We start from the raw sequence: 25073 nt of genomic DNA, 5'->3' as shown, positions 1-25073 counted from the left end.
TGACCATTCCCAAAGAGACAATGTGTGTATTTCTCTTCACTCTCTTTAATATGCAGGGCCCTCCGAGGTGATTCACTCGGAAGACTTTCTGTTGTCTTCTTTTGAAATTTTCTTAACTCCAAAAAAACAAGGGAAAAGAATGGAGCAGGTGAAAAAGGAGTGAGGAGATCATTTGTGCCGAGGGGTGTTCTTCTTCCTCTTCCTCTTAAAGAAGCAGCAGCACCTGAAAACACAGAGAGACCGCTTCAGTCAAACATGCCCCAAACCCCGCTGCTGTTGAGCAATCACTCCCAGCTAAAACAAAAGAACAGGGCCAACGATGCCTCTGCTATTTGATACATACGAGCCATCAGAATGCAGCCAGCTTTTGTACAATGCTATGGCTACTGTGTCTCCTTAAACAAATGTCACTGATGGTATTTGAGGGAAAGCAATTGTGGGTTACACTATTAGTACTGAATGCATTCTCTTCATGTTTAATGCACACGTATGATTGGTTACACAGCTGTTCAATATCCACACAAAAACAAAACAAAACAAACAAACAAAAAACACACATTGAAATTCTTTGAGTTCAGTTAGAGAAACAAAACACAGTCAACACACCAACAGCACAACAGAATGGCCCTGCAGAGATGACTGGAGGAGCATGCAGTGGCAAGAAAACACTTCCTGACTGACACATAGAAAAGTGACAGAGTTACTCATCTCACTCACTAACTATTATTATCAGCCCTCGTCCCTGAGAAACAAATCCTACACCAAGTCACTTTATACCTCCTGAACCTTCATGTATCAGCCCACAGAGAACTGACATCTCTACACCCATGCATTATAATCATTTCTCCAATTAGCTTTGACACTGAGTTTCTATTGTAGATTTTAAATGGTCTTCCCAAACATATAAGGATTTTAATCTGATTGAGGTTCAGATGGTCTCTTGCATTAAACTGAATGTCACACTGTAAATAAAAAAAAAAAAAGGGAGAGAGTTTCATCTCGAATTTAGTTCAAGAGCTTCTGAAGCGAGTAATAACTGAATGAGTCCCAAATCGACTCGGGGTTCAGCCCTGTCTATCTGAGCCTGACTTCTGCTCTCTGCCCACAGTCTAGGCCGGTCCACTCCCCTTGGGTTTGATGTGGACTGTAGAGAGGGACTCACCACAGGTTGAGCATTTTCACGCAGCTACAGAAGAGTGTGAAAAGAGAAAAGACAGAGAGATTATTACACAGAGGTGAGACGATGAGACAAACCTCATGCCAGCTACATTAGGAGAAACAAGGAGACACAGAGGACAGGGAGCAAAAGAGAGAGAGACAGGGCTGGAAAGGACTCATCCAGATTCCAAATAAACATGGTAAAGTCAAGTTTCCCTCTGACTCATAAACGACCGAATATTATTGACTCTACGTCAACTGGGAGGAGCCTTACAAACAAACAAACAAACAAACAAACAAACAAACAAACAGTCATAGGGAAAAAGAGCCTGGCCTCTGTGTTAATTTCTAGGAATATAAAAATGGAGGCCAAAATGAACACAAAAAAAGGATGAAGGTAAACCAAAGGCAAGGAATATGAGACAAGAGAAGAGGCAGAGAATTATATGCCACAAGTCATGGCTCCCTAAAACATGCAAAACTACTGGTATGCCGTAAATGTTGCTTAAAACCAGAAAACAAAAACAAAAGAAAACAAACAAAAAAAAAAAATCAGCAGCCACAAAATGTTGGACTGATTAATTGCTAACTAGACTCATTCTCATTTTGTACATTTAAAAACAGATGCAGGCTAACCTTAATCCACAACTTTTATCTGAGTGTTCTAGACCAGTGCAGAACTTTGGCTTAGATGGAATTCATAAACTTACTCAAAACAAATGAATCTGTCAGGAAAAGAACTACAGACGCAGGCAAAAGGGACAGAAAGACATGAGATCAGAGAGAGTGAGAAGAAAGAGTGAGAGTGGATGCGGGGGAGAGATCAACCTCTGATGAGGATTAATGCGGTTTAATAAACATGAAAACCAAAAGCGTGATTACTCCATTGAGATAATTAAATCGAGTCTGTTGCACTGCTTCCTTTAAAGCTTGGGCATCAGTAATCAAAGAAAGGCAGAAAAAAAGGGGTGAGCCGAAACCAAGAGTCTTTACAACTGCATGAAAGAAAAGGGTTGTGTTTAAGCCAGAATACACTGCTAGTGTGCAAGTCGGTAAATGTAAAATAAATGGAAAAGCAACATAACTATTCATTTAAGTTTAAAAGAAAGAAAGAAAGAAAGAAAGAAAGAAAGCCAGTACTAACAGGCATAATCATGCTTCACTCCTCTATGGTTCCCAAAACAGGGAAGAATGAGCCCTGCTGTAACTGCAAGCCTATTCTTTCACTGCAAACAGTTACGTCTACACAATTCTGCATTTTACAGTTAAGCCAAGCAAAAAGTAAACCTGGAAAACAAACAAAATCTAAAACTTTAGTAGAGGGTGAGAAGACATCTCTCTAAATTCACACACATGCACACGTACGTAGACACACATACACACACGCACTCACACACACACCCTGCTCTTCAATTCCCAAACACAGTCATATGTGTGTAGGCAGAGAGAAAGAGAAGAGTGAGGAGGAGTTTGGGAGTGTAGGCAGGGCAAAAATGATACACAAGTAGACCAAACAAGCACACAATGAAAAGTGGACACAATCAACACTGTCCGTTCAATGTAAGACACACATACTTAGCCTCATCCACCACTTCCACCTCTGCCTGTGCTGTGATTGGTGCGTTGGAGTGGGCTGCCAGCGGGTCATCTGCATTGAGTTCCCCATTAGTCGAGCTGACCACCTGCAGCACAAGACCAACAGATTCAGTGTGTGACGGAGAAACTGTTACATCATGTGCATGAGTCCAGTTGTTAATGGAAAAGAATGAGGGAAGTTTTGCCCGTTAACTGAATTATGTTAGTTCATATTAATTTTTGGATGAACGTATTCATCAATCTTACAGGAACCGTTAGTTAATTTATAGTCCAAATCTCATAAATCATTCATGAAAACAGTCTTTGCCAGGGTATTGCTCATCTCTGCCAGCTAGCTGCTTAATCATGGGCTGAGTGTATTACTACCACTGGAAGAATCTATTCCCATGGCAGGAGCTGGTGAACTTCACTGAAGGCTTCCTCAGCTGTTGTGTGGTTTCTGCAGAATGCCAGGTATCAATACAAACATTATTCATGCTCCTGAGTGAATTCTGTCCCCTATAGAATGACTCATCTAGGCCACTACACTATTCTGTCCTTACACAAATATATTTTCTCTACTCTCCCATCCAGGGGTGCAGCCTAAAAGTGGACCACACAGTGGTAGAGTCTCTCTGAAGGGTGTGTGGGGTCTCTTCTCTGAGACCCAGGGCAAAAACTCCAAAGCTAGTGGCTTGGTGAGAATGGTGGAAAATGCGGTGTTGCTGGCCATGAGGAGAGGACATGCAATGCGGTCACCATGCCTGATTCAAGCACAGAGAAAAAAAAAAAAAGTGTTGAACTGAGAGATACCTGCACTGAACCCCCATGCCTGTCCGCTGCCAGGTGGGAGGTCAGGTAGGAGGAGTTTGTCTGCCGATTGGGCTGCACCTCCCACGCTCCTCTGCGGTCGGACACGGCCGTCTGCTCGGGGATTGGGTGGAGGAGGTGCGGGAGGTGGGGGAAGAGGAGTGTGTGTGTGAGGGGGGGGGGGGGGGGGGGGGGGCGTGAGGCCAGGTGGCATGCAGCAGAGCGCAGTAAAGGAAACCAACAAAAAACAGAAGAGCCAAGGCAAAGCCAGGAAACAGCATTAGTGACTGAAGACCAGTTTTGTCCAATGAAATCGAGATATAATACAACAGCATAAACAATCTGCAAATCAGAAAATTTCAGAAAATGAAACATGTACACAAAGAGAGGTCGTTCTCCAGTGTGTAAACGTATCACAAAAGCACAGACAAAACAAGACCTCTTAAAAGATCATCTACAATAAAGAAACAGTCATACCTATAAGTGTATCATATTCACTAAGAGGAATGACAAACCTACTATCATCACACTGAATTTTCAATTACATATTTCTGAGGTTCAAACTATATCTCATTACAGTATGAAAGTATGAAAGCTTTAAAAGCCTTTCCCTCTAAACATATTCTGCCTGTACAGAAACCCAGAGATGGTAGTATAGTTCTCACAGATGTTCAGTAGAACACTCTTACAGGTCTGCAATACAATGTGTTAAAGAATAACTTGAAAGGAAATGTAATGGAGCTCTCAATGACAATATGTTATGAACAGAGCTGGAGCCAAAGTGTCCATCTGAATGTATGACAGTAGGGTAAGAAAAAGGTAACTAGCCCACTGTTTGAATGCTTTCTCTCACAGTACAGAAGAGCTGAACGGAGAAGACAACTTACCACCACAGACAATCCAATTAAGCCCCGCCCACCAAACACCCTGCCAAGCAACTGTTTTTTTTTTTTTTGTTTTGTTTTTTTAAACTCCCCAGACCTATGAATGTCTAAATACACCTAAGTCGTGAGTGTGTCTAAAAAGTGCTAATAGTGAACCTGCTCCTCTTTCTGTGACACTCACATGCCTCATATTTCGGCCGCCAAGCTAAAATCCAGCCCCTTGCATAAACAATTATGCAGAGATTCCACTGTGGGATGTGCAAAGCTGCTTTGTGCTAGCAAACATAGAATGTAGAAAAAGCAAGTCGTAAAACCAATTTACAAATACTTTTGTGATTAAAAAAGAAAAAAACATAATCTTGTAAATGATAGGAATGCATTTAGGAAATAGGCATTATACCATTGGTACAGTGAGCATGCATGTTTAATCATGGTATGCTCCAAGCTGGCCTCGCATGCTCTGGTAGCTTTGGAGGGTCAGGGGCTCTAGGTGATGAAGGCCAGCAGTGGATTTAGAGTGTAGGATCTGGTGCCATGGATTAAGCATGGTGCATTGCAAAAGAGCTCTTCCAATGCCTCCACTTCCTCCACCCTGCCAGTTTTGATGTTCGAACCACACAGTAAAAAAAAAAAAGGTGTCACAGCCTTTGATGTGTACCGCCTTTCCTTAGAGACTGTGTTTGTGTACCCTGATTTGTGAAACTAATCAAGTTTTCTTTTTTTTCTTGGAGGCACATGGAGTGGGAGCTGGGCGCTAATTTGGAGCTGTTCTCCATTTAAGAGGAGCCGTGGCCTCCCTGTTGGTCACCGGCGTCGAGACAAGCTTACCTGGTTACGCAGGGGCTGGTGCTGGGAGGGTCTGTCTCTATGTGTGTGGCTCTCTCGTGTGATGGCTGATGCTCCTGAATCTACATGGACGGACCCCACTGGTGTGGGCTGAGGGAGTCGGATGGAAACAGAGAACATGTCAGCACCAGATACCAGACACTGAGCCTTTTCTGTATTTTTAAAAGTTAAGGGTGAGGCTTTGACATGTACAGACCCAAACACATGCACGCGCACACGCACACACACGCACACACACACACGCGCATGCACACACTGATTAAAGCACTTACAATCTGCCTGCCAACCCAGTCGTAGGTATAATCAAAAGTATATCCTTTCCGCTCAAACAGTTCTGTGAACAAGGTCCTCAAGTACTCGTAATCAGGTTTCTCAAAGAAGTCCAACCGTCTCACATAGCGCAAATAGGTGGCCATTTCTTCTGAAATGGCAGGTGAGAAGTCAGTTAGCATGTTCAATTTGGATTAGTGACGATGAGAACTGATGTGATACATTTTCTGTAAAGCATGAATGTCTCATGACATGTCTCAAAGAGAGAAGGGGGGGGGGGGCGGCAACAACAGAAAGAGACAGTGTGTTTGTGTCTGAGTGAAACTACCTGGAAAACTCTCACAGAGAACCTCTATGGGTGTGTTCCGTTTTGTGTCACCAATCTTCTGGTATCGTTCTTTCAATGTGTCGGCCTGCAATGTGTAAAAAAACAAAAGCGTGTTTATTATACCTGGACAAGAAAATGGATTAGAATGTTTGCCTTGTTCTTTGTAGAGCCACTGGGTATGAATGAAATACCTTTAGTCCTTGCCAAGGGAGACTCCCTCTAAGAAAATACATGAACATGTGACCTAAGGCTTCAAGGTCATCTCGCCGGCTTTGCTCTGGAACAAAAACCAATGTACACATACGTGATCAAGAAAATAATCCACAATGACTGCTTCAATTTCACTGACCAATCATTATGAAAAACTTAGACCATGAATTTTCTCTTTGGCTGAGCAGAATACAATAAAAATCCACTGGAGCTACAGAGACTTGGAAGAAAAAGTAAAGGCCTAGTTATTCAGTCTTACCCTTCCCCAGGTGTGTGTTAATGGACATGTATCGAGCTGTGCCCGTTAGGCTCTTGTGCTCCCGGTAAGGAATGTGTTTTTTGGTTTCAGGGTCAATGTATTCTTTGGCCAAGCCAAAGTCAATGATGTGAATAATGTGCTCCTTCTTGCTCCCTTGTCGCCCAATGAGAAAGTTTTCTGGTTTCACATCCCTGTAGATGAGGTTCTTCGAATGCACATACTCCATCCTGGATATCTGAGGAGGAGGAATAAGCAATAACCACACACAGTTACAGTCACACACGCACAAAACTTCCCAGGCGTAGTCAGTCGCGCACAAAAATTCTTTACGGGGCTCCGCACGGCAGATAGAGAGAAAGCATCTTGAAAATTCTTGTTTCATCAAAACGAATTAACCGTGCAGAGCCATGTTCTGAGCTTAAAATACTGGCGTGCAGGTGCAGAAAAAAAGAGCAGCGAAGCATCCCTCTGTTTGCTGACTCACCAGCTGAATGGCTATCATTAAGACAGTCTTAAGAGAGAACGTCCGGTCACACAGGTCAAACAGATCCTCCAGACTGGGTCCCAGCAGCTCCAAAACCATGGCATTGTATTTCCCACAGGGCCCAAAATAGTACACCTGGGGCAGGCCTTCCGCTAAAGGAGGAACACAGAAAAGGAGAGTGTGTGAGAGAGAGAGAGAGAGAGAGAAAGACAAAACAGATCACGTAGCGGTACGGACGCCTGCTTTATTAGTTTCATGTCACACTGAAGATGATTACCTCCCAAACTCCAACAGCAAAAATCCCTAACACAGTTAAAATGGCACTAATTCAGAACAAAAGTCTCTCTTTGAGAGGTTTATTTCTGATAAATGTACTTCAACAGCAAAATATCTGATTGTGCAGGAAATTACAATTCATACATAACCAAAGAAAAAAGAAAAAGGATCACACAAAAGGGCTGCTGATAATGCTTACCACAGACATGGAAGTAAACAGACAGAGCTGACATAATACAGTGACCAGTCCTATGACATGAGGATCTAATACCGACTCATTTCACTACCACTAGGTAGCGACCTAGTGAGTCCACATAACATGATTGATTGACTGATAATATTCTTCATCATATTCCATCATCAAAGACAGTGAAACACAGAGAGAAGAAACTTAACAAAAAGAAAATAAGCGTGATAAGTGTGAGGTGACACAATCCCATATTGAATGCCATCAGTGTGTAAACAATACGGCCCTACAATCATTTCCACAGCGTAGGGAAAACATGTCTCACATATAACAGGCACGGCTCAAAGTGTATGTGTATTCACATATGAAGTGGCTAGTTTTGGGTGCAGTCGAACGCGGTTATTCTGTGGTCTTGTTTGTAACACCCCCGAGAGTGGAGAGCACAGGGGCCTGACAATGAGTCATCCGTGCTCACACAGTGCACATAGCACATATTTGTTCATCTCCAGTGATTAACACATTCGCTAGCTGCTCCTCCACAGAAAGGCAGAGAACCGATATGTTCATTAGCAAAAATAAACTTGAAAAGGAGAGAACAAAGGAACGAGACAGATGGACGATATCTAAACAAATAAGAGAGCCCAAATACCTAGGGCACAGCAATCAAAACACAAAACATGAAAAATGAATCGACTGTCTGCTTCATACAGTTTTTCAAATAGCCTTTCATTGAAAGAACTTCCTCATCAAACTACAACAACATCACAGTAGTGAGCATCGTGTTGGTTGTTTTAAATGTCAGCACGTGTGAAAAGCCAGGAAGAGTGCAGTTAAATGGTTGTTCTCCTCAATCTGCTACACTCTCTGTTTCAACGAAATGCCATCTGCCAACAGACCCAATGCAGTGCTGTCACAGCTGAGACATGACTTGAACGGAAAACCATGTGATCCACTATATAGTTTACATACATTATCCCACGTGCTTTACATACATTATCCCACACCCCTAAGTAAGGGCCACACCGAATCTACTGCTGACAAGCTCATTTCCATTATTTGAGAACGGGATATTACTACAGACAATTTTCTTCCTCTTATGCATATTGCATTCCCAGTTGTATATATATAAATGCTGAAAAGGCATTGATTTTGATCTCAAACAATAAAACTGAGTTAACAAAATATCCATGGAAGGGTCTGTCTATCACGTCAATGACCAGCCTCAGAATTAAATATGAGTACAGGCTGGAGGTGTGGCAGGAAAGAGAAGTACAAGTCAAACATTACCTCCTTACATTTTTAATGTCTTAAAATGATTACAGGGGACTTCTGCTGACTAGCACCGAGAAAACCCCGGAAGGCTTGCGGGTGGGGGGGACTGAAACGACACACAGAAAACGCTGAAGTCCGTGTTAGGGCAGAAATTCCATTACAACAGGTCAGTTCTGCAATTCCATAAATGATTCTGTGACCCTATCAAACCTTACAGTAAGATGCCTTTTTCTAATGCAGATATGAGGAGCAGAGCGATGCTGGGTAGTGCTGGTGAGCTGGGGCTTTTCCAGCCTGTTCTGGTTGATCAGTAGCCAGGCTGAATCAGAGGGCAGAGCAGGAACAGTGATGCCGTCATGCCCAAGCCACCGGCCAGGAGGAGTAACAGGGTTCAGCACAATCCTGGATGTACATTAACCAGTAAACTCCTAGAGCCTTCACCGATGGGCACTCAGCCTGGAAAATTACATGGGATAAGGGAGTTCCCCGCAAGTTTCACATAGCTGGGTTTCGCTATGCGGTAGAACAAGAAGCTTCGATTTTACAGGCTGTTAAAATATAGGCTAAATGTGAGGCTAACGCTGAGCTATTCTGCAATACAGATAAGAGTTATCAGTTCCACGTGGTGCGTGTATCACAGATGATTCTGATTCCACTGTTATACGCGCTGAAACTAATCAGCTGAGACGTCCGGCCACAGATTCATGCCCCCTCGCACAGTCATGCCATCAGACGCCAGGGGATTACAACAGCAAGCACGCCAACAAAATCTCATTTCTGCTGTACCGTGCTCACCGGGGACACTCTGGGACACAGTCAAACTCATTAACTCAGTGCATTCTGTCTTTAGTAACCTGGATTCACTGCATCTGACCCTGCTTCCACCGAGAGCTACTCGCTACTGCTCTGGAGTTGCAGAATGAGAGTCTGACAGGAGGTGCTTTGGACATTACTGTGAGGTGGTCCTCTATGAGCTTGTCTACAGGAGGTCATAGAGTTCAGAGAGAGAGAGAGAGAAAAGAGAGAGAGTTCAGAGAGAGAGAGAGAGAAAGAGAGGATGGACATGAGCGTGTGGCATTGCATAAGCACTAAGGCCAACATTATGTCATTCACAGAGTCAGGCTTGAGCACAGAGAGAAGCACTACCTCCCACCACTGTTCCATTCCCTCTCTGAGTAACAGCCTGACTCCTACGCCACAGAAACAGCAGTCAAACCAGCGGGATTAACCAACTGCCAAGTCCACAGGGAGAGAGACGAAGGCAGAGTCGACCAAAGAGCCTCAACAACTACAACAAACAAGACAGGCTGAGACTTCCTAAGGCAATGCAACATCTAGAGCGATGTGTGTAAGAGCATCAAATTAGGTATTGAAAGGGTGTTGTCATAAACGTAAGACAAAGTCACAGCTGTGACTCTTGTCTTCTGTTTCATTGGCATATTCGGCCTATCTGTAAGATTCGCCCAGACATAGCAGCGCCTTCCATTCAAGCCACAGCAGCGTGCTTTGACGTGTTGGCGGTGCACAAGGGGAGCAGAGCTGGTGTCAAAAGCAAAGTGGCACCATGAGGATAAATTGTCGGCAGGCCTGTGTGTTTGTGTTTGTGTGCGTGCGTGTGTGTGTCTATGTGAGAGTGTGTTCCTGAGGCTTTCTTCTCAACAGTTAAATACTTAGTGCAGACAGGCTCCAGAAGCAGTGATACTTTGGCTTTCAGACTCACTGTTGAAAGGGATTAATGACTGTCTTCAGATGCTCCTGTTTATACAGACCAGTGAACTCATCTGAATCAGACACGTGTGAGTATGTGCACTGCTGCACGTAAGATCACTTTTCTCTCTTTTTACCTCCTGCTCCCTTTTTCTTTTTTTTTTTTGTTATCTAAACCAGAACGACGTGGATTACAAGAGGATTCATCTCCATAAGAGCATTATGTCCTTACAGCACAAACACAGAGAGACAAAGTCACCCATAAACACAGGGGGGGGCTAATCTGGTCCGACGGGCTAGATTTTGATCTCTGTGCCAGTGATCCTCTGTTCTCTCGCTCTCCCCTTGCCGAGAAGAGGGGACATGCCCAGGCATGTGAAGAGGAGAAAGAGAGAAAGAGGGAGAGAAAGAGGGTGAGAGAGAGAGAGAGAGGATGAGAGAGAGAGAGAGAGAGAGAGAAACTGATCATACCATATCCTCCTTTCGCTGAGTGGGTGCAGGAGAGGATGACTAACCATCAATAAACCAATCATCACACAAACTGCTCTGAGTTTGCATCAGTACAGCTCTCCCATTTACCTTTATGGGAGAGGAAGGGTTTCTACATGTCCCAATAGACCACTGAAGCCTGCATTAGGCCCATTGTTCGCGTAAGACAGTCCCTTCAGTTCTCATTTCCCTTCTCATAACATTATAAGCACTGCTAAAAGGTCACTTCCACTCCTCATACACAGCACCAAAAACAGCACTAGGTGGTTTCCTCTTTACAGATAACAATCGTCTGTATGACAAGTAAAATAACAGCATTGCCGAAAAAGACTCACTCAGCTTAAAACAAAAGAGCTCTGATCCGTACAAATAAAGCCCCCACAAGTGGACAGGGCGTTTACTTGCAAAGTCCAGAACACTGTCTAACAGATATAGACCAGTGAGAATCCACTACAACACATAAAGTCTAGTCTGACAATGTATTTTCTGAGTTAAAACAAAGTCATTGAAGTAGCTTGTTTAGAGAGGAATGGGAACAGAACAATCAGGCTAAAAGAAAAGAGAAACCTTGAGGCTGACGAACTGATGGCTATCAGGCAAAAAAAAAAAATACCAAGCTCACCAGCAAAGCCTGTTTTGTAAACACAATCCATATTGTCTAAACACAGATTTGTTTCTGACACAGTGTATAATTGGATTCTCTCTCACACACACACACACACACACACACACACACCAAAAACATCTGAATTGTACCATGACCTAATGCCAATAGTTCAAATTTTGTTAGATATGTTTGCTTTGGAAAATACTGTAACTCCATGCTACGTAAATACTACTTTTTCAGTCACAAACAACAACGTTGTCTATTGTCTACACACAGGCTTTATTAAAAGCGGAACAGTGCCGTCTGAAGGAGGAGAAGATATGCACAGAAATGAGGCGCTGACACGCTGGTTCACTCCCACGCTTACCCATAAAGCATAAGAATGAAGGCCAGGCCTATGGGTAGAGGGGAGAGTAGGAGAGCAGTGGCCAGGGCTGTGTTTAGATGGAGCCATCATTACCGTGCCTCACAGGCCACTTCAGTCAGCCGCAGTCTTATATCAAGGGCTGAATAAAACGATGAGAGGCCCTGGCACTTGAGGAGATGGCTGAACCTTCCTCCGCAGGAACGGCAGAGGGTGACAGGACGGCGTCACGGCCCTCAGACGGCGCGATGCCAGCTGGCTTGTGGGGGAGGGGCAGACGTGCCGAGGAGCCCGCGACAGCAAAGAATGCTGGGGGATGATGCGTTCTGGGCTCAGCTAAATTACAATGTGCCCTCCCGCACCTGATGCTCAAACCTCCCCGAGTAACACTTCCACTAGAGCGGGCCACTTCACAGTATCACCAAGAACAGCAAAACAAAATCCACCCGGGTAACTCAAATTTCTCTGAAAATACCCAGCTACATCTCTTCCGTCAGTGCCGTCTTCCTACCAAAAACATCTGTGAGCTTAGACTAAGGAAGAGCAGTGAAGAATAAATGATTTCTGGGAAACACCTGCATTCTTTAATCTTTTGCAGAGACAAAAGGAAAGGCAGCCTCCTATTATCCGACGTTAGCAGAGACAGACAGGTGTTGTGTCTGACACACATGCAGGTCATCTCCGGCACCGCTGCTGAGTCACTCTGTGCTCAGCATGCCGCTCGGATGAACTACTCCCAGCACAGTCTTGAGAAGCTCTCTCTAAGCAGAGCAATGGTGTAGCATTACAACACTGCACCCTGACAGGCCCTTTAGTCAGCTGACTGCGTTCCAAATGTGATGTGCTAACATTTCTCAGAGAACAGCGCAATTGCTCTGGACCCCAGGTACCACGTTTCCAGTCAAGCGCTGATTCATCAGTGAAACAGCTTGTCAGACAGCGTAACACAGCTGCGAGATACCTGCGATAACGATAAGCTACCGGGAAAAAAAAAAAACTGAGAGCTACGTAGCAATGTGACAAGCAACGGGATGTAAATAGAACTGTGCCAAAGCATAAATGTGAATTTAAAACAATCAGTTGTGACGATGAAGCGAACAGAAAGGTCAGATCAAGAGCATAACACGCGAAACCACCAATCCAACCGACTCTCAGAGACTTTGAAGTGGCTGTTCATGTGAGCTTTAAAAGACTTTCTCTCGACCGAAGCCGTGCTACACTAAACACATTAGTAAAGACTGAGCTGTAGGTAAAAAGCAGTGCGGCAGAAGGGAGGGGCTGAGTTTAGAGCGTGTATTATGGGAGGCAGGATCTTGCACTCACAAGCAATGCTGCTCTTTGAATAATTGATCAGGTCATGCTAACGATAGATGGTGTCTGTCGTACCCTCCGTGTTGTGACCTACAGATCCACTGATCTCTGGTCTAGACTTACTGATCAGCCAGGGCTGTCTTCACGCTCAATCCCCAAGTCTCCATGCTGGATATCTGAGACCACCAAAGGCAAGAGACCAGCTTAACCATTGTAGGCTCAACAGAAATGTTCACATACGCAGCATAGAAAAAAAAAATCAGCTAACAGTCTTAAAGTATTAGGTATTCTAATTACTAACATAATCGTCCTTCACATTAGGTATGAATGATGTCATCCTTGGCAGAATATTACATTTGTTTTTCGCCTTCATTTATATTTGATTTTTGTTGTCCTTTTTTCCACATTTTCTCCTCAATTTGGTATTTTCATTACCCGTGTTCTTGCTGAGGTCTGTCCCTCACGTGCAGCCATTCCAATGGAGATAAGAAAGGTCAGCCTCCACCTCCCCTGATACACGTGAAGCTGCGTAGCACTGTCAGGCTTCATAAACCTCAAGCGCAGTCTCTAACTGCATAACCGCCTAACCATCAGTGAGCACAGACGAGCAATGAGAGAGAGACACACATACACACCAACACACCCACGCCAGGGAACACGGCCAGCAGCGTCCTTTGGATCCTTGGCCAATGCTAGCAATAGCCGTACAGTTTGGACTCAAACAGCGAATCCCACAAAGATGCAGGACGCATCTCTATACTGTACGACAGTGCTGTAATCAGGGGCGCTTCTCTGGGCCCATACAATCTCATACAGGCTGATTTCTGGTGCACTGAGTTTCCCCCTGCAAATACATTTGTATCTCCCTATATATCTGAAATAGGACCCCCACGCATGTCTGGCTGCATATCCATTTGTGATCACTGCTGTTTGTATCAGCCATAAATGTGAATAATGGCAGGCACATTGCGAGTGGCTGCATAAAGCTCATGTCAAAGAAAGACTGGGAACAGGAAAACAACTTTGACCTAACACAGAATTTACACACTTTCCAGATGGTGGTGAAAAAGGCTGTCTTTTTGTCTTTTTTATGTTTAACATCTTAACCTATAATGTATACATATGCTACAAACATTGAAAGGGTTGGAAAGGCAGTTTACATGTGTTTGCGTTCAAGTTCCACATCAGCAATCTCTCATGAATCAGCTACGTAGCTAAGTCATGAAGAGAGAGAGAGAGAGAGAGAGAGAGAGAGAGAGAACAGTAAGCATTTGCATGTATCTCCAAGGAAACCCTGACACGCCGCGTCTCTCTGACGCCCGAGACGCCACTTCCTGAATAAAAACTGTGGAGCAAAGGATCAAAACCTGCCAGTGGCAGCAGCTCCCAGCGAAAACAAAGAGAGGGGGCCAGCGGCGGCCCCATCTGTCTCAGCACGGCCACTTATCTTCCCTCACAGTCACAGCTGCACCAGCCTTTCCCGCAGAGATCAATCAGGAGGTCTTATCAGCGCTCTCCGCAAGGAAATGCGCCTTTTTTTTTTTTTGCACCTGTCCCCTGGACTTGAGTGAGAAATCACGGGAATGACTGACAGCATCACAGTTGCATCAACATCCCTCCATACAATGGCACAAAGAAACTTTGCTGGACTTTTCCCCTGAGACCCAACGTGTCGTCGCTGAGACGGAACGGGTGTTCTTGATGATTTAAGCAAAGTTCTGTTTCATTTTCCTACGTAAGGCGTGATGTTCCCACTTCATAGAGGACTGCCTACATTATTTCTCCAACGCAGGGCTTGTTGAGGAGGACTGTGTAATCAGGTGTAGTGTACCACAGGACATTTAGCTGATTTCCGACATAAAGGGATAAGCCCCTACACTGAGAAGAAACCTGTTCAACAACTTTAATCTGCAAAGTGGGATAAATGACTGTAAACTCTTGTAGCAGGAAGGTTTTTAAGGTTTCCAAAACCATCAGGGAAAGAATACTGTAAACTACACTCTCTGTGAACAATACAAACACTGCCAACTCCGAGCCCTTTGACCTAAATCTACAGCTCTGTGAAGAGCATAATTACTATGCATTGGCAAAGGACATTACACTGCTCTCCCCATGGATTTTCCACAGGTTTTTCCAGGGTCAATATCCTATTCACTTACATGAATGCCTGTCTTAGTTTCACTATTACCATAAAACATTAGCAATGAAATGACTATGTCAGGACTTGGACCAATCATGGAGAAAGTTCTAGCAGCAGAGACAGTGGCACAACATGGGCTGCTGTTAAGAAAGAGAATGCGTTGTCAGATTGAGCTGATGTGGACGACCTTACCTGTGCTGCCCAAGGTTTTGTAGAACCGGTACTCCAAATGCAGCTGCGGTGCCCTGGATTTCACAGGTTCCTTTACAAACACAAGAAAGAACTTCAGACAAAACTTCATACAATTTCCAAAACACAAACAGACTTTACAATCTCTGTGCTGGTTTGAGTTTGCAAATTCTTTATTTGTGTGTTTACTTGTTTAACCTTCAATAAATGAATGCTCAGTTACAATTATGGCTTGGTCAAGATAAGCAGGACACTCTCAGGAGATGAAATAACAATCGTGTTTACTGCGGCTGTATATGACATAAAACAATAAAAAACGAGGGAATGACATGATCATTTCAATCCAGCGGACGACTACACATTCCATTCACAATAACAGATCAACACCTCTGATAATTCTCCCATCCTCTCTTTTTTATTGTTTTTCTAAATTTTTTTTTAGTATTGTTTATGGGATCCCCGTTAGCTGAGCCGTACAGCCCCCGCGATTCTTCTTGGGGTCTTTTATTCACAGAGATTAAGATTGATAATCTCAGAACATTCTGAACAACATTTCATTGATGAGAAGCAGAAAACTGAAATGAGCTATGGCCCAGACAAGCACATATATAAGACAGTTTGTTAATATGACTCATTTCAACAGCTCTTGCTAGGAATGCATGGGCTTGCTAGTCCATCACTATTTATTAAGTCTCCAGCTTCTAAAAATAAAATCTTTTCCTAACTGTTATTATAGGTTCTTTATACTGCACTCTGTAATTACACACATGGATACATGCAAGATCTAATCTAAACTGGACATCACACATTTCAAACAGCACACAACAGCCCATGCCCTCACCTTCAGTCTGGAGTCATTTAAAAAAAAACAAAAAACAGCAGAATGGACCACTGTAGATTCCTTTAACCATATCATACATTTAATCATTTTTAGGGACATCGGGTGACCATACAGACTACACGTAAAAAACAGCACAAAACATATTTTTAATATAACAATGGTCGGAAATATACATACCAATTTAATGGCGACATATTCATTGGTATAAAGGTTTTTCCCTAAAAAAAACAAAAAGAGAGAGAGAGGGAGAGAGGGGTAGGGGGTACGGCATTGAACACAAATTAATACACATACAAAGAGTTCTTGTGGTGCAAATACTTTCACACTGAGGGAAGGAAAACTTGTCTCTTGGGATTAGACATATAAGGTCCAATCTAATATTAGTGAAACGCAGATCTCTCAAATATCTGAGAAGATGAAACCTAGTACTTTAAAGAGGGTAGTTTCTGTGAGAGCAAATCCAGACTGGATTTGGAAATTTTTAATCACTATGTCTGGTGCGTGCCATAAAGTGCAGCAACAACTCAACCATCCTATCTTCAGATAAAGAATGTGTTTCTGAGTTGATCCAGTACTTGTGTGTTTATCAGTCTGCCCAGAAGCTATTTAAACGTATGTCAAAGAAGGCAAAAATGCCCAATAGAAAAAAAATAGGAATGGGTATTACTATGCCCAGAGCACTTTATTAAGACAAAAACAGACAGAGCCATAAAGCTAGGAGCAACAACCTGGCTTGGCCCACAACAGTCCACAGACAGACAGACAGACAGACAGACAGAGAGAGAGAGAGAGAGAGAGAGGGGCTGGAATGCTGATGCAGGCTCACAAGCACAGTGAGTAAAATCAATACAGAGCTCAGTTTGGAGCCTGTCTGCCACCTGTTATTGAGATAAAAATGAGCTATTTAGACTTTTCCCTGCCTGGCATCATCTCTACCGTAAACTCTGGCAATTATCTTTTAAAAATGGTCAAACTAACAAGCTTAAAATCATAAGACAGGAGTTTCAGGATGCACTGGTGCATGCCTAGAACTTTTTGACATGTTCTTCACATGCAAATAAGGTGTCAAGCTTGTGATACCGTGCTTGTTTGTATTAGATACTACTATTTGTATTAGTGCTCATGGTCAACAAACAGACGCTGAAGTCCTCAAAAAGACACTTAGAACTTGGTTTTCAGAAGCATTCAAGAACATTAACATTCTTTAGCAAAAATGATCATTTGTGACAAACTTCAATTAAGAAATAATCAGAAGAATGGTCCTACCAAGTTTGAGTTCTCCAAAGTTGCCACAGCCAATCTTCTTGCCCACACGAAAGTTTGGTCCCACCATGAGGACGCCAGAAGATGCGGAGGAGCTGGAGGGCCGGGAGTGGCCGCTGCGTCCCTGTGCCACTTTACTGCTCCTCACTGGCCTCTCACCCTCCTTCTCTCTGGGGTGGTCCATGACTCAAGCACTAGTGACACAGAGATCCAGACAAACCAAGCCTGTGCCCCACAAAATGCTCATGGGACGTGAGATGGCAGTCACTCCCTCCCTGTTAATGACCTGAGCCCTGCAGACCTCCACATTGGGGTAAGGAAGGAAAGATGGAATGCCTGAGAAAAGAGGTCAGAAGAAAATATATTGTGAAACAGTCAATAACTGGAACATTTTTAAAAAAATGGATTAGATGAAAAGATCCAAGAAATCAAGATGAGACCCTGGGGTATGATTTAAAGACTCAAAGAGTGCGGGGATTTATAGTCAACACCAGAGTCTAAAAGCTTCAGTCTTGAAAAAAAAACAACAAAAAAACAAAAGAAAAGAAAAACATATTTAAGTCATGACGCAGCTGCCAAATTTTCAAATAATTGTCACACTTTGTGTGAAAAAAGACAAAGCTTGCTATTGTTCTGTTTTTCACCCATAGGACACAGGCAAAACCTTTCTACTGACAGAGACACATCTGAGACATCATCAAAGAATTCAGGGTTCCAATCATGAAGCTGTAAAATATCATGCAATATCTATCATGCCAAGAGATGTGGGTTGAGAGGAATTACATAAATGCTATTACATAAAAAGTAATTTTCTAGGAAAGGACATCACTTTTCAGCGCTTGAAAATGTTCACTTCTACCTCTAACCTGTTAGATTGTATTCAGATCTAAAAGCGAAGTACACTGTGGACAAGGATGAGAAAATGATCATCCTGGTCTCCCATATGGGATAGAAGAACATACACCACAGGACAGATAACACACAATAGCATATGAGAGCATGAAAGATGGAATGCTGTCATTTCATTACAAATTCTACATTCAAAAAAACCGTAGGATGGTTTAAGACCGTCAAATCTCTGTGATTGGTATGAATTAAAAAGGCAACGGAAATCATTATATCATCATTCAGTGGACTTAGAGACTGTCTTGTTTTATTTGACACTTTCGGAGCGATAATTCAAACGATCAACAAACGATCAATATACATCTCTGTTTTAAATCAACAAGATGAAACCACTGTTTAATGTAAGCAAACAAAAATGGAGTATGCTCCTTAGATCAGTCACCTCTCTGTTCATTTATCTCTGACACTTTAAATGACCCACGGGAATATGGACTTTGTTGAGCTAGTTAAAACAGTCACAGGTCTAAGAGAAGGAGCTGCAGGTCCTGTGCTATAATAATCTGTTTTAAGTCTTAGTGACTGCTGTTCACAGATACTGATTTACATCGCCCTCACAAATCTCTGCATCAAAGAGTCAGTCACTCTCAAGGCAGTTCTGCAGAGCTCTGGTTACATAAACCTCGGCACATTACAAGACTACCAAACAGCAAGATCCACAGAGGAGTCTCACAGGAGGTAAGTACCCAGCATTCCAGAGCTTTAAGTGCATGAATCTTACTGAGAAAGAGCCCTCTCCATTTTCACATCCATAAAAAATTGACAACTCTAAATATTCAGACTCTAGGTCAGTATCATAGCGAGGGGAAAAGTGGCCTATCAAAGGATAGTAAGGCACATGAATATGATGGCATCAATACTCCAAATCGTCTTCTTGGGTTAGACATTGGTAGGTTTCCACCAGATTGTTTAGCAAAGAGGTGGGACCCAAGGAAGACAGTTTTTATTTAGTGACACATATTGTGGCCTGTGTACATCAAAGAGGAGCTGGTCCAACTCCAGCCAAACAAGAAAATTGAGACAATGGAGCAGACTACCATGTTCCCAGAACAGATTCTGGCTGGTGGCATAATTAAAGGAAATCTAATTCCTTCTCCTGCCCATAACACTTCTGTTCTTTTTCTTCTACACCATTTTTACATTTATGGTACTAAAAACTGGCTTATTTGGAAATAATTCATGTCCGATATGATTTAGCAAAGCAGTAAGCAATACTGTTTTTAGTGCATTAGTCCATTACAGAAACAGGGTGTTTACAAAAAAACGGTTGAGAAACACATATAACTAACAATGTTTGCAACTGACTGAAAAGAGGCACCTACAAACTCAGAGGTGAGAGTTTTAATTAGCACATATGTCAAAAGGGGTGAATTTCACCTTTAAATGGATCTTACACATGTTACACCAGGCAGACCACTACTTCCATTCCCACTGGAATTTGAATTGGAAATAGAACATAAAAAGGAAATGGACTTACAGAAACCCAAACTGAATTCCTCGGAATAGCAACTGCAGTTTGTGGAGAGTGAACACAGACCACACACGTTAAACAAAGTTCAGTTATTTTGAATGCTTTTGCGGAAATTAGGTAAAGTGATGTTTGATTTTATTTGACCACAGTTTCCACATAGAAACTCAAGTTACAAACTGACAAATAATGTCCAAACAACCTGCACCAATAATAAATGTTATAGCTACAGGCCAACTCCTACAGTGTACTTTTTAATGAATATGAATCCCTGTAACTTAAAGTTGAATCCTGAATTATTATTTTAATCAAAGACAATATTATTAACTGAATCTGCCCATCACAGCCATCATCACAGTGGTTTACATGTTCAGTACTGCGCGATAAGTCTAAAACACTCTTGGTCACGGACTTTCACAGATTTTTACTGAATTGAATTCAGTTTCCTGTAAATCTAATACCAATACTGCAATCTACACCCTCTTGACACAACTAAATACCAATCCCAAAATCCAAGAGCCTAACTGGAATTTCACATTAGTTCAGAACTGACCCCACCATGACGCAAATGTCAGGGTGTAAAGTCATGACTTCAGTGGTGGAAAATACTTTTGTACTTGGCTATTATGCTATAGCAACATAATGTTACCTAAATTACAGAACTGACCTAAATTACAAAACTTGATTTGTAGACAAGTGTCACAGACAAGTCTTCTGTTCAGTCACAGAGTTATTTTATTCATGAACATTCACTTACAACCAGCTATTTCAGATTCTCTATAGTAAATACTCACATTCAAACCAATTCATTTTGACTGACAGTTCCCTCCTGTTCTACTGCCGTTGCTTGTCTCCAAAAATGCAACCATCCAACCATCATAGCTAATGAAGAGAACAGTGAATGTGATTTCTCTTGGTTCGTGTGCATTTGAGGTCAAATAAACTGAGTCATCGTATGAAGAGGCTGGTCCTCAGACTCTGAATTGGTGGTATTTGCAGAAGCTGATAAGTCCAAGTGACTGGCACAATGTATAAGTTCAAAGAATATAACAAAATGATTTTGAAAATAAGTGCCATGGAATGAACCTCCTAGAGTCAGAAACAGTCTTGACTTTGGCCATCACCACATTATCTGATCATTGTCAGTGAAAGAACCTTCTCAATCACCTTCAACCATGTATTGCACACAAAGTCAAAATCTGTAAATTTGACACCACAGAAGAGTTACATAAATTATTCATATGGTGAAACAAAGCATTTCTGTTAGGAAGAGAAATGTATGTTAACATAGCCTCCACTGAAATGTTTAAACATGGGAACGTGTTAGATTGATTTCACAGACAAGGATTAGGCTAAGCCTTGTTCTGTATTAAACTGCTTGAGTGCAGGTTGTTCATTCAAAATACAACGGTCAATAACTGGTCATTAAAACAATAGTCAAAATTACATGATTTTTCACATTCTTGTTCAACCCAGACAATTTCAAAGTGAGCCACTATGCTTTAGCAGTAGCCTAATTAAGAATTAGCCTAATTATAGACAGTTTGCATTTGTTTATTTGTTTGAGAGCACTTTTAGGATTAGCATCAAGATCAACATTATCAGAATGAATAGCGACGATAAAGCTAACACAACTGTGCTCTAAATATAAAAATCAAACTCATAAAAACAACCATATACTCTGAAACTATGCTGGATGAGTCTTGATATCATCAATAAATGGAAAATTTCAAAATTTTGTGAACCATCAATGGAAGCAACCCACTGAGTTTCTAAAGGCTAAAAAACTGGGAGAAGGTCTCTCAGGTGCACACTTCCAAATGGCGAACTAAACCCAATGCATAAAAGGTATAAGGGTAAAAAAAATGTAATCATACTCTATATAATTAGTGTCTGTATAGAAACTTTATTGACAGACTGCAAACAAAATAATCTGGCAAGTACATTTAACCCGGTGCTTGAGGTAAAAGAAAGGAAACAGAGACACTCGTGCAGAAAGTACAGTACAGTAATACTAAACTACTAGTTACTAAACTACAGTAAAGTCTCTAAAAATAATAGCCCTACCCAAATTTCAACATTATTTTTCATGCTCAGTAATGACATAGCAGACATCCATGTGGCCATTAAAACTCTGACTTAATGTCATTAACCTTTAGTGGAAAGATCAGCTCAGGAGGAAGTCAGGCATCAGGGAGGGATCCCTACTGCGACACTACCTGCAAGCAACTGCTACCCATCCTTCCAGCCAATGAGTTTATTGTTTCTGGGGGAGGGTAATTACACACTGGGTTCGCCTAAGTTCTGAACTGCTTTCCAGTGAAAAAGCACCGAGTCAGCAGTAGAGATGTCATGGTGTGATACTTCACAATACAAATACTGTAACACTAAATGTCACGTTTAACTCTCTCATGGTATTATATAATTTGCTATTGGGTTGTTCCATGTCAATTAAACAAGTCTATGGCACCAACATCAAAAAAAAAAAACGTCCTCAGATTTTTAACTGAGGATATTTGTGGTACCCATACTAGTTTTTTTCCTAAATAGTATGCTATGAAATACAGAACCTCATAGCTTTGCTGTTTTGATGGTAGCCTCAGTGGTTGAATTCAAACCCAAAGGCTGCAAACTGAATAAACAGGATACTATCACTATTTTATCCAATCATTACCCAATTCATTACTTGATTTAAAGTACACAATATAAACTGCCCACATTCTCCACAGGACCAGGCAAAAATCAAGAAATCCTGTTCTTTCCTTTTGAGGACTCTCTCTCTCTCTCTCTGACTGTAAATCAGGGTGAGGTTGCTTAAGCATACTTAAGGATTCAAAGAACCAGCTCATCTGAGGAATTTGTGTTTCAAATTCAAAAATGAATTTCTCAACGACCTGACTGAATCTAGTAAGGTCATCAAGCAAACACAAATGACAAAAACACGTTTTTGTCTTGATTTGATATGGCTGTGCTTCAACCCAAATAAATCCCATGGCAACTACAAGTTGAAAAAGGGTCTTTATTTTTTGTTTTTTTTTTATGTGAGCTAGAATCAAATCCCTACACATCACATTTCGATTATGTTCAAGTCCTCATCTGACTGGTCTACATTTTGAGAACCACTACTGAATCTTTTAATGCCCTTCTGCTGTGACCCAAAATGTGTCCCCCTAAATGTAGTGTGGTGTTAAGCCAACTGAAAGTAAACATATCTTACTGTGTCATTACTGCTGTCCAAAATTTCTTTCAGAAATCAACGTGTAGTTGTAATAAGTGTGTGATACTGCATTAATGTACAGTCCAATGTCTTATTTCTCAAGGCAACCTTGAAACGTTTCAAAATTGATAAAAATTGACAAAAAAGGCCGCTAATGAGCTTGATAATCATGGTATATGTTCTATAAGCGCAACGTGATTACGGAGGCCTAGTTGAATAGCTATGCTTCCGTACTGATAGCACACAACAACCCATCTTACTGTTGACTGAATGTTTTGAGTAGACCCTTCGCTGTCATGTATGCTGAAACAAACATAACAGTTTTCCCCCGAATGTCATGCATGGACAAAACACAACACTGTCCCAGTTCCCAATGTTGGCTATAAATAAGCCCCCTATGGTAATGATCAGTTCTAATAAAGTTGAGAGTAACTCGTGTTGATCTGTTCTACTAACTTTCCCAAAAGGTACATATTTTGTTAACGCTATAATAGTCATTCAGATACCACGCGGTCTAACTACAATAATTATGCCTAGCGACTAGTTTATAAAGGCGCAAATTACGACGGCTTATTGAACAATAATGATTAGATTGAACTAAATGTCAAGCGAGCTAGCAAACAAACCACACACCTAAGCTAGCAGTGACGACGGATCGTTATCCTTACCTTACACAATCAAGTAATCCTAGTAAATCATATATTTTACTCACTTTCGATATGTTTCATTATCTCAGTGTTTCTAGGTGTTAACATATAGTAGCTTTTTGCTAATACAATGCCTTCTTGATTCTTTAAGGACAAAAGCCCTCTCGCGACACTGAATGAGCACACATCGATCAGATCAATGTACTCAATGTATGCACTGTCAGAAGCTTGCAGTTTGATGGTTCCTGCCGAACGTAATCTCACATACCCCAAAAGAATGTTTTTTTGCTTATAACATACCGATATTTAAATAACCAACAGCTTGTTCAACGTGGCTAACTATCAAGGCATCTGTCATTTAGCCTAGCTACTAGAATCAATCTTACATGTACAGCTAACCAGCCTTAGCTTAGCACTTGCTACAGTCATCGTCTACGCTAGTTAGCTTAGCTTAGACATGCTAGCTAACTGTACGGCTAATTAATTAGCTATCTAGCTAACCTAGTGATCCTAACAAGTTATGCTAGCTGGATCGCAATTGGACCAGGTTAAGCCTTTCCAGTATTACTCGTTGGCTCGACTTAGTTATGAACATTAATCCATCAAATTAAAGGCATTTTACAAAATTTGCGAAGGACACAAACTAGGTAGTTTATCTGCTGCCCTGTCTCGCGAGTTATTAACAGGACATTTGGAGGGCTAGCTTACTAACAACGTCTATATAAATTAAACAGGTGGCACATTACACAGACAATTCATTCACTTACTTCCACGTTGATGGTAATCGCGCTGTTAATGCCTTTACTACGAAAGTGTTGTATCAGTTAACTGTCTGCGCCTGCAAATAATCTTGGCCCTGTTAAGGTTTCTGCACGTCAGAAAACAAGCTAGGTATCTTACTAGCTACCTCTTTTCCTCCCTTTCTTGATATCTTCAGAGAGCTCCGCCAGCATCCGGAAACACTGAAACGACACACCCGCATGAGACAACATACACTTCCGGGTAACGTAGGGACCATAACAACCGTCGTCTAAAGCCTAATCTTTGTTATATATTAGCACAACACTGTTACCTAGCAGGCTGTTTTATCGTATGGTTCTACCAGTCAAACCGATAATGTCCAGTCTCATCTCTCACAGCAGTGGTAGATGTGTGGGAGGCTAGACTCACACTGAAATCTCAAATTTTTATGTTGCTTTATAACAAAACGCGTTTCTACATTCTATGGGCTAGACGTACACGTGTGGGGAGAGAGAGGAGGCTTTCATACAAGTATGACTGGCTTTCAGAAATCCAGGGATCAAATATATAATTTCACGAGAAGACAGTAACTTCAAAGGGAGATGACTGCACTGCATTATATATGAA

The 25073-nt window shown here is 41.9% G+C and overlaps 1 protein-coding gene across 1 annotated transcript; it reads right to left on the bottom strand.

Annotated features, from left to right (window-relative positions):
* Nucleotides 1-23: 23 nt before the first annotated feature.
* On the bottom strand, nt 24-24586 carry csnk1g1 (casein kinase 1, gamma 1). The gene is made up of 14 exons (XM_030794200.1): nt 24473-24586; nt 17474-17806; nt 16385-16425; nt 15370-15439; nt 6825-6976; nt 6341-6575; nt 6063-6148; nt 5872-5956; nt 5546-5694; nt 5256-5363; nt 3547-3657; nt 2734-2840; nt 1163-1186; nt 24-223 (listed from the first exon to the last, which is right to left on the bottom strand). The coding sequence occupies exons 2-14, from the start codon at nt 17652-17654 to the stop codon at nt 169-171; spliced, it is 1404 nt and encodes a 467-aa protein (XP_030650060.1). The 5' UTR covers nt 17655-17806; nt 24473-24586; the 3' UTR covers nt 24-168.
* Nucleotides 24587-25073: the final 487 nt, after the last annotated feature.

The sequence above is a fragment of the Chanos chanos genome, chromosome 2, assembly GCF_902362185.1.
Source record: "Chanos chanos chromosome 2, fChaCha1.1, whole genome shotgun sequence".
NCBI lineage: Eukaryota > Metazoa > Chordata > Actinopteri > Gonorynchiformes > Chanidae > Chanos > Chanos chanos.
This window is presented reverse-complemented; position numbering and strand designations above follow the sequence as displayed.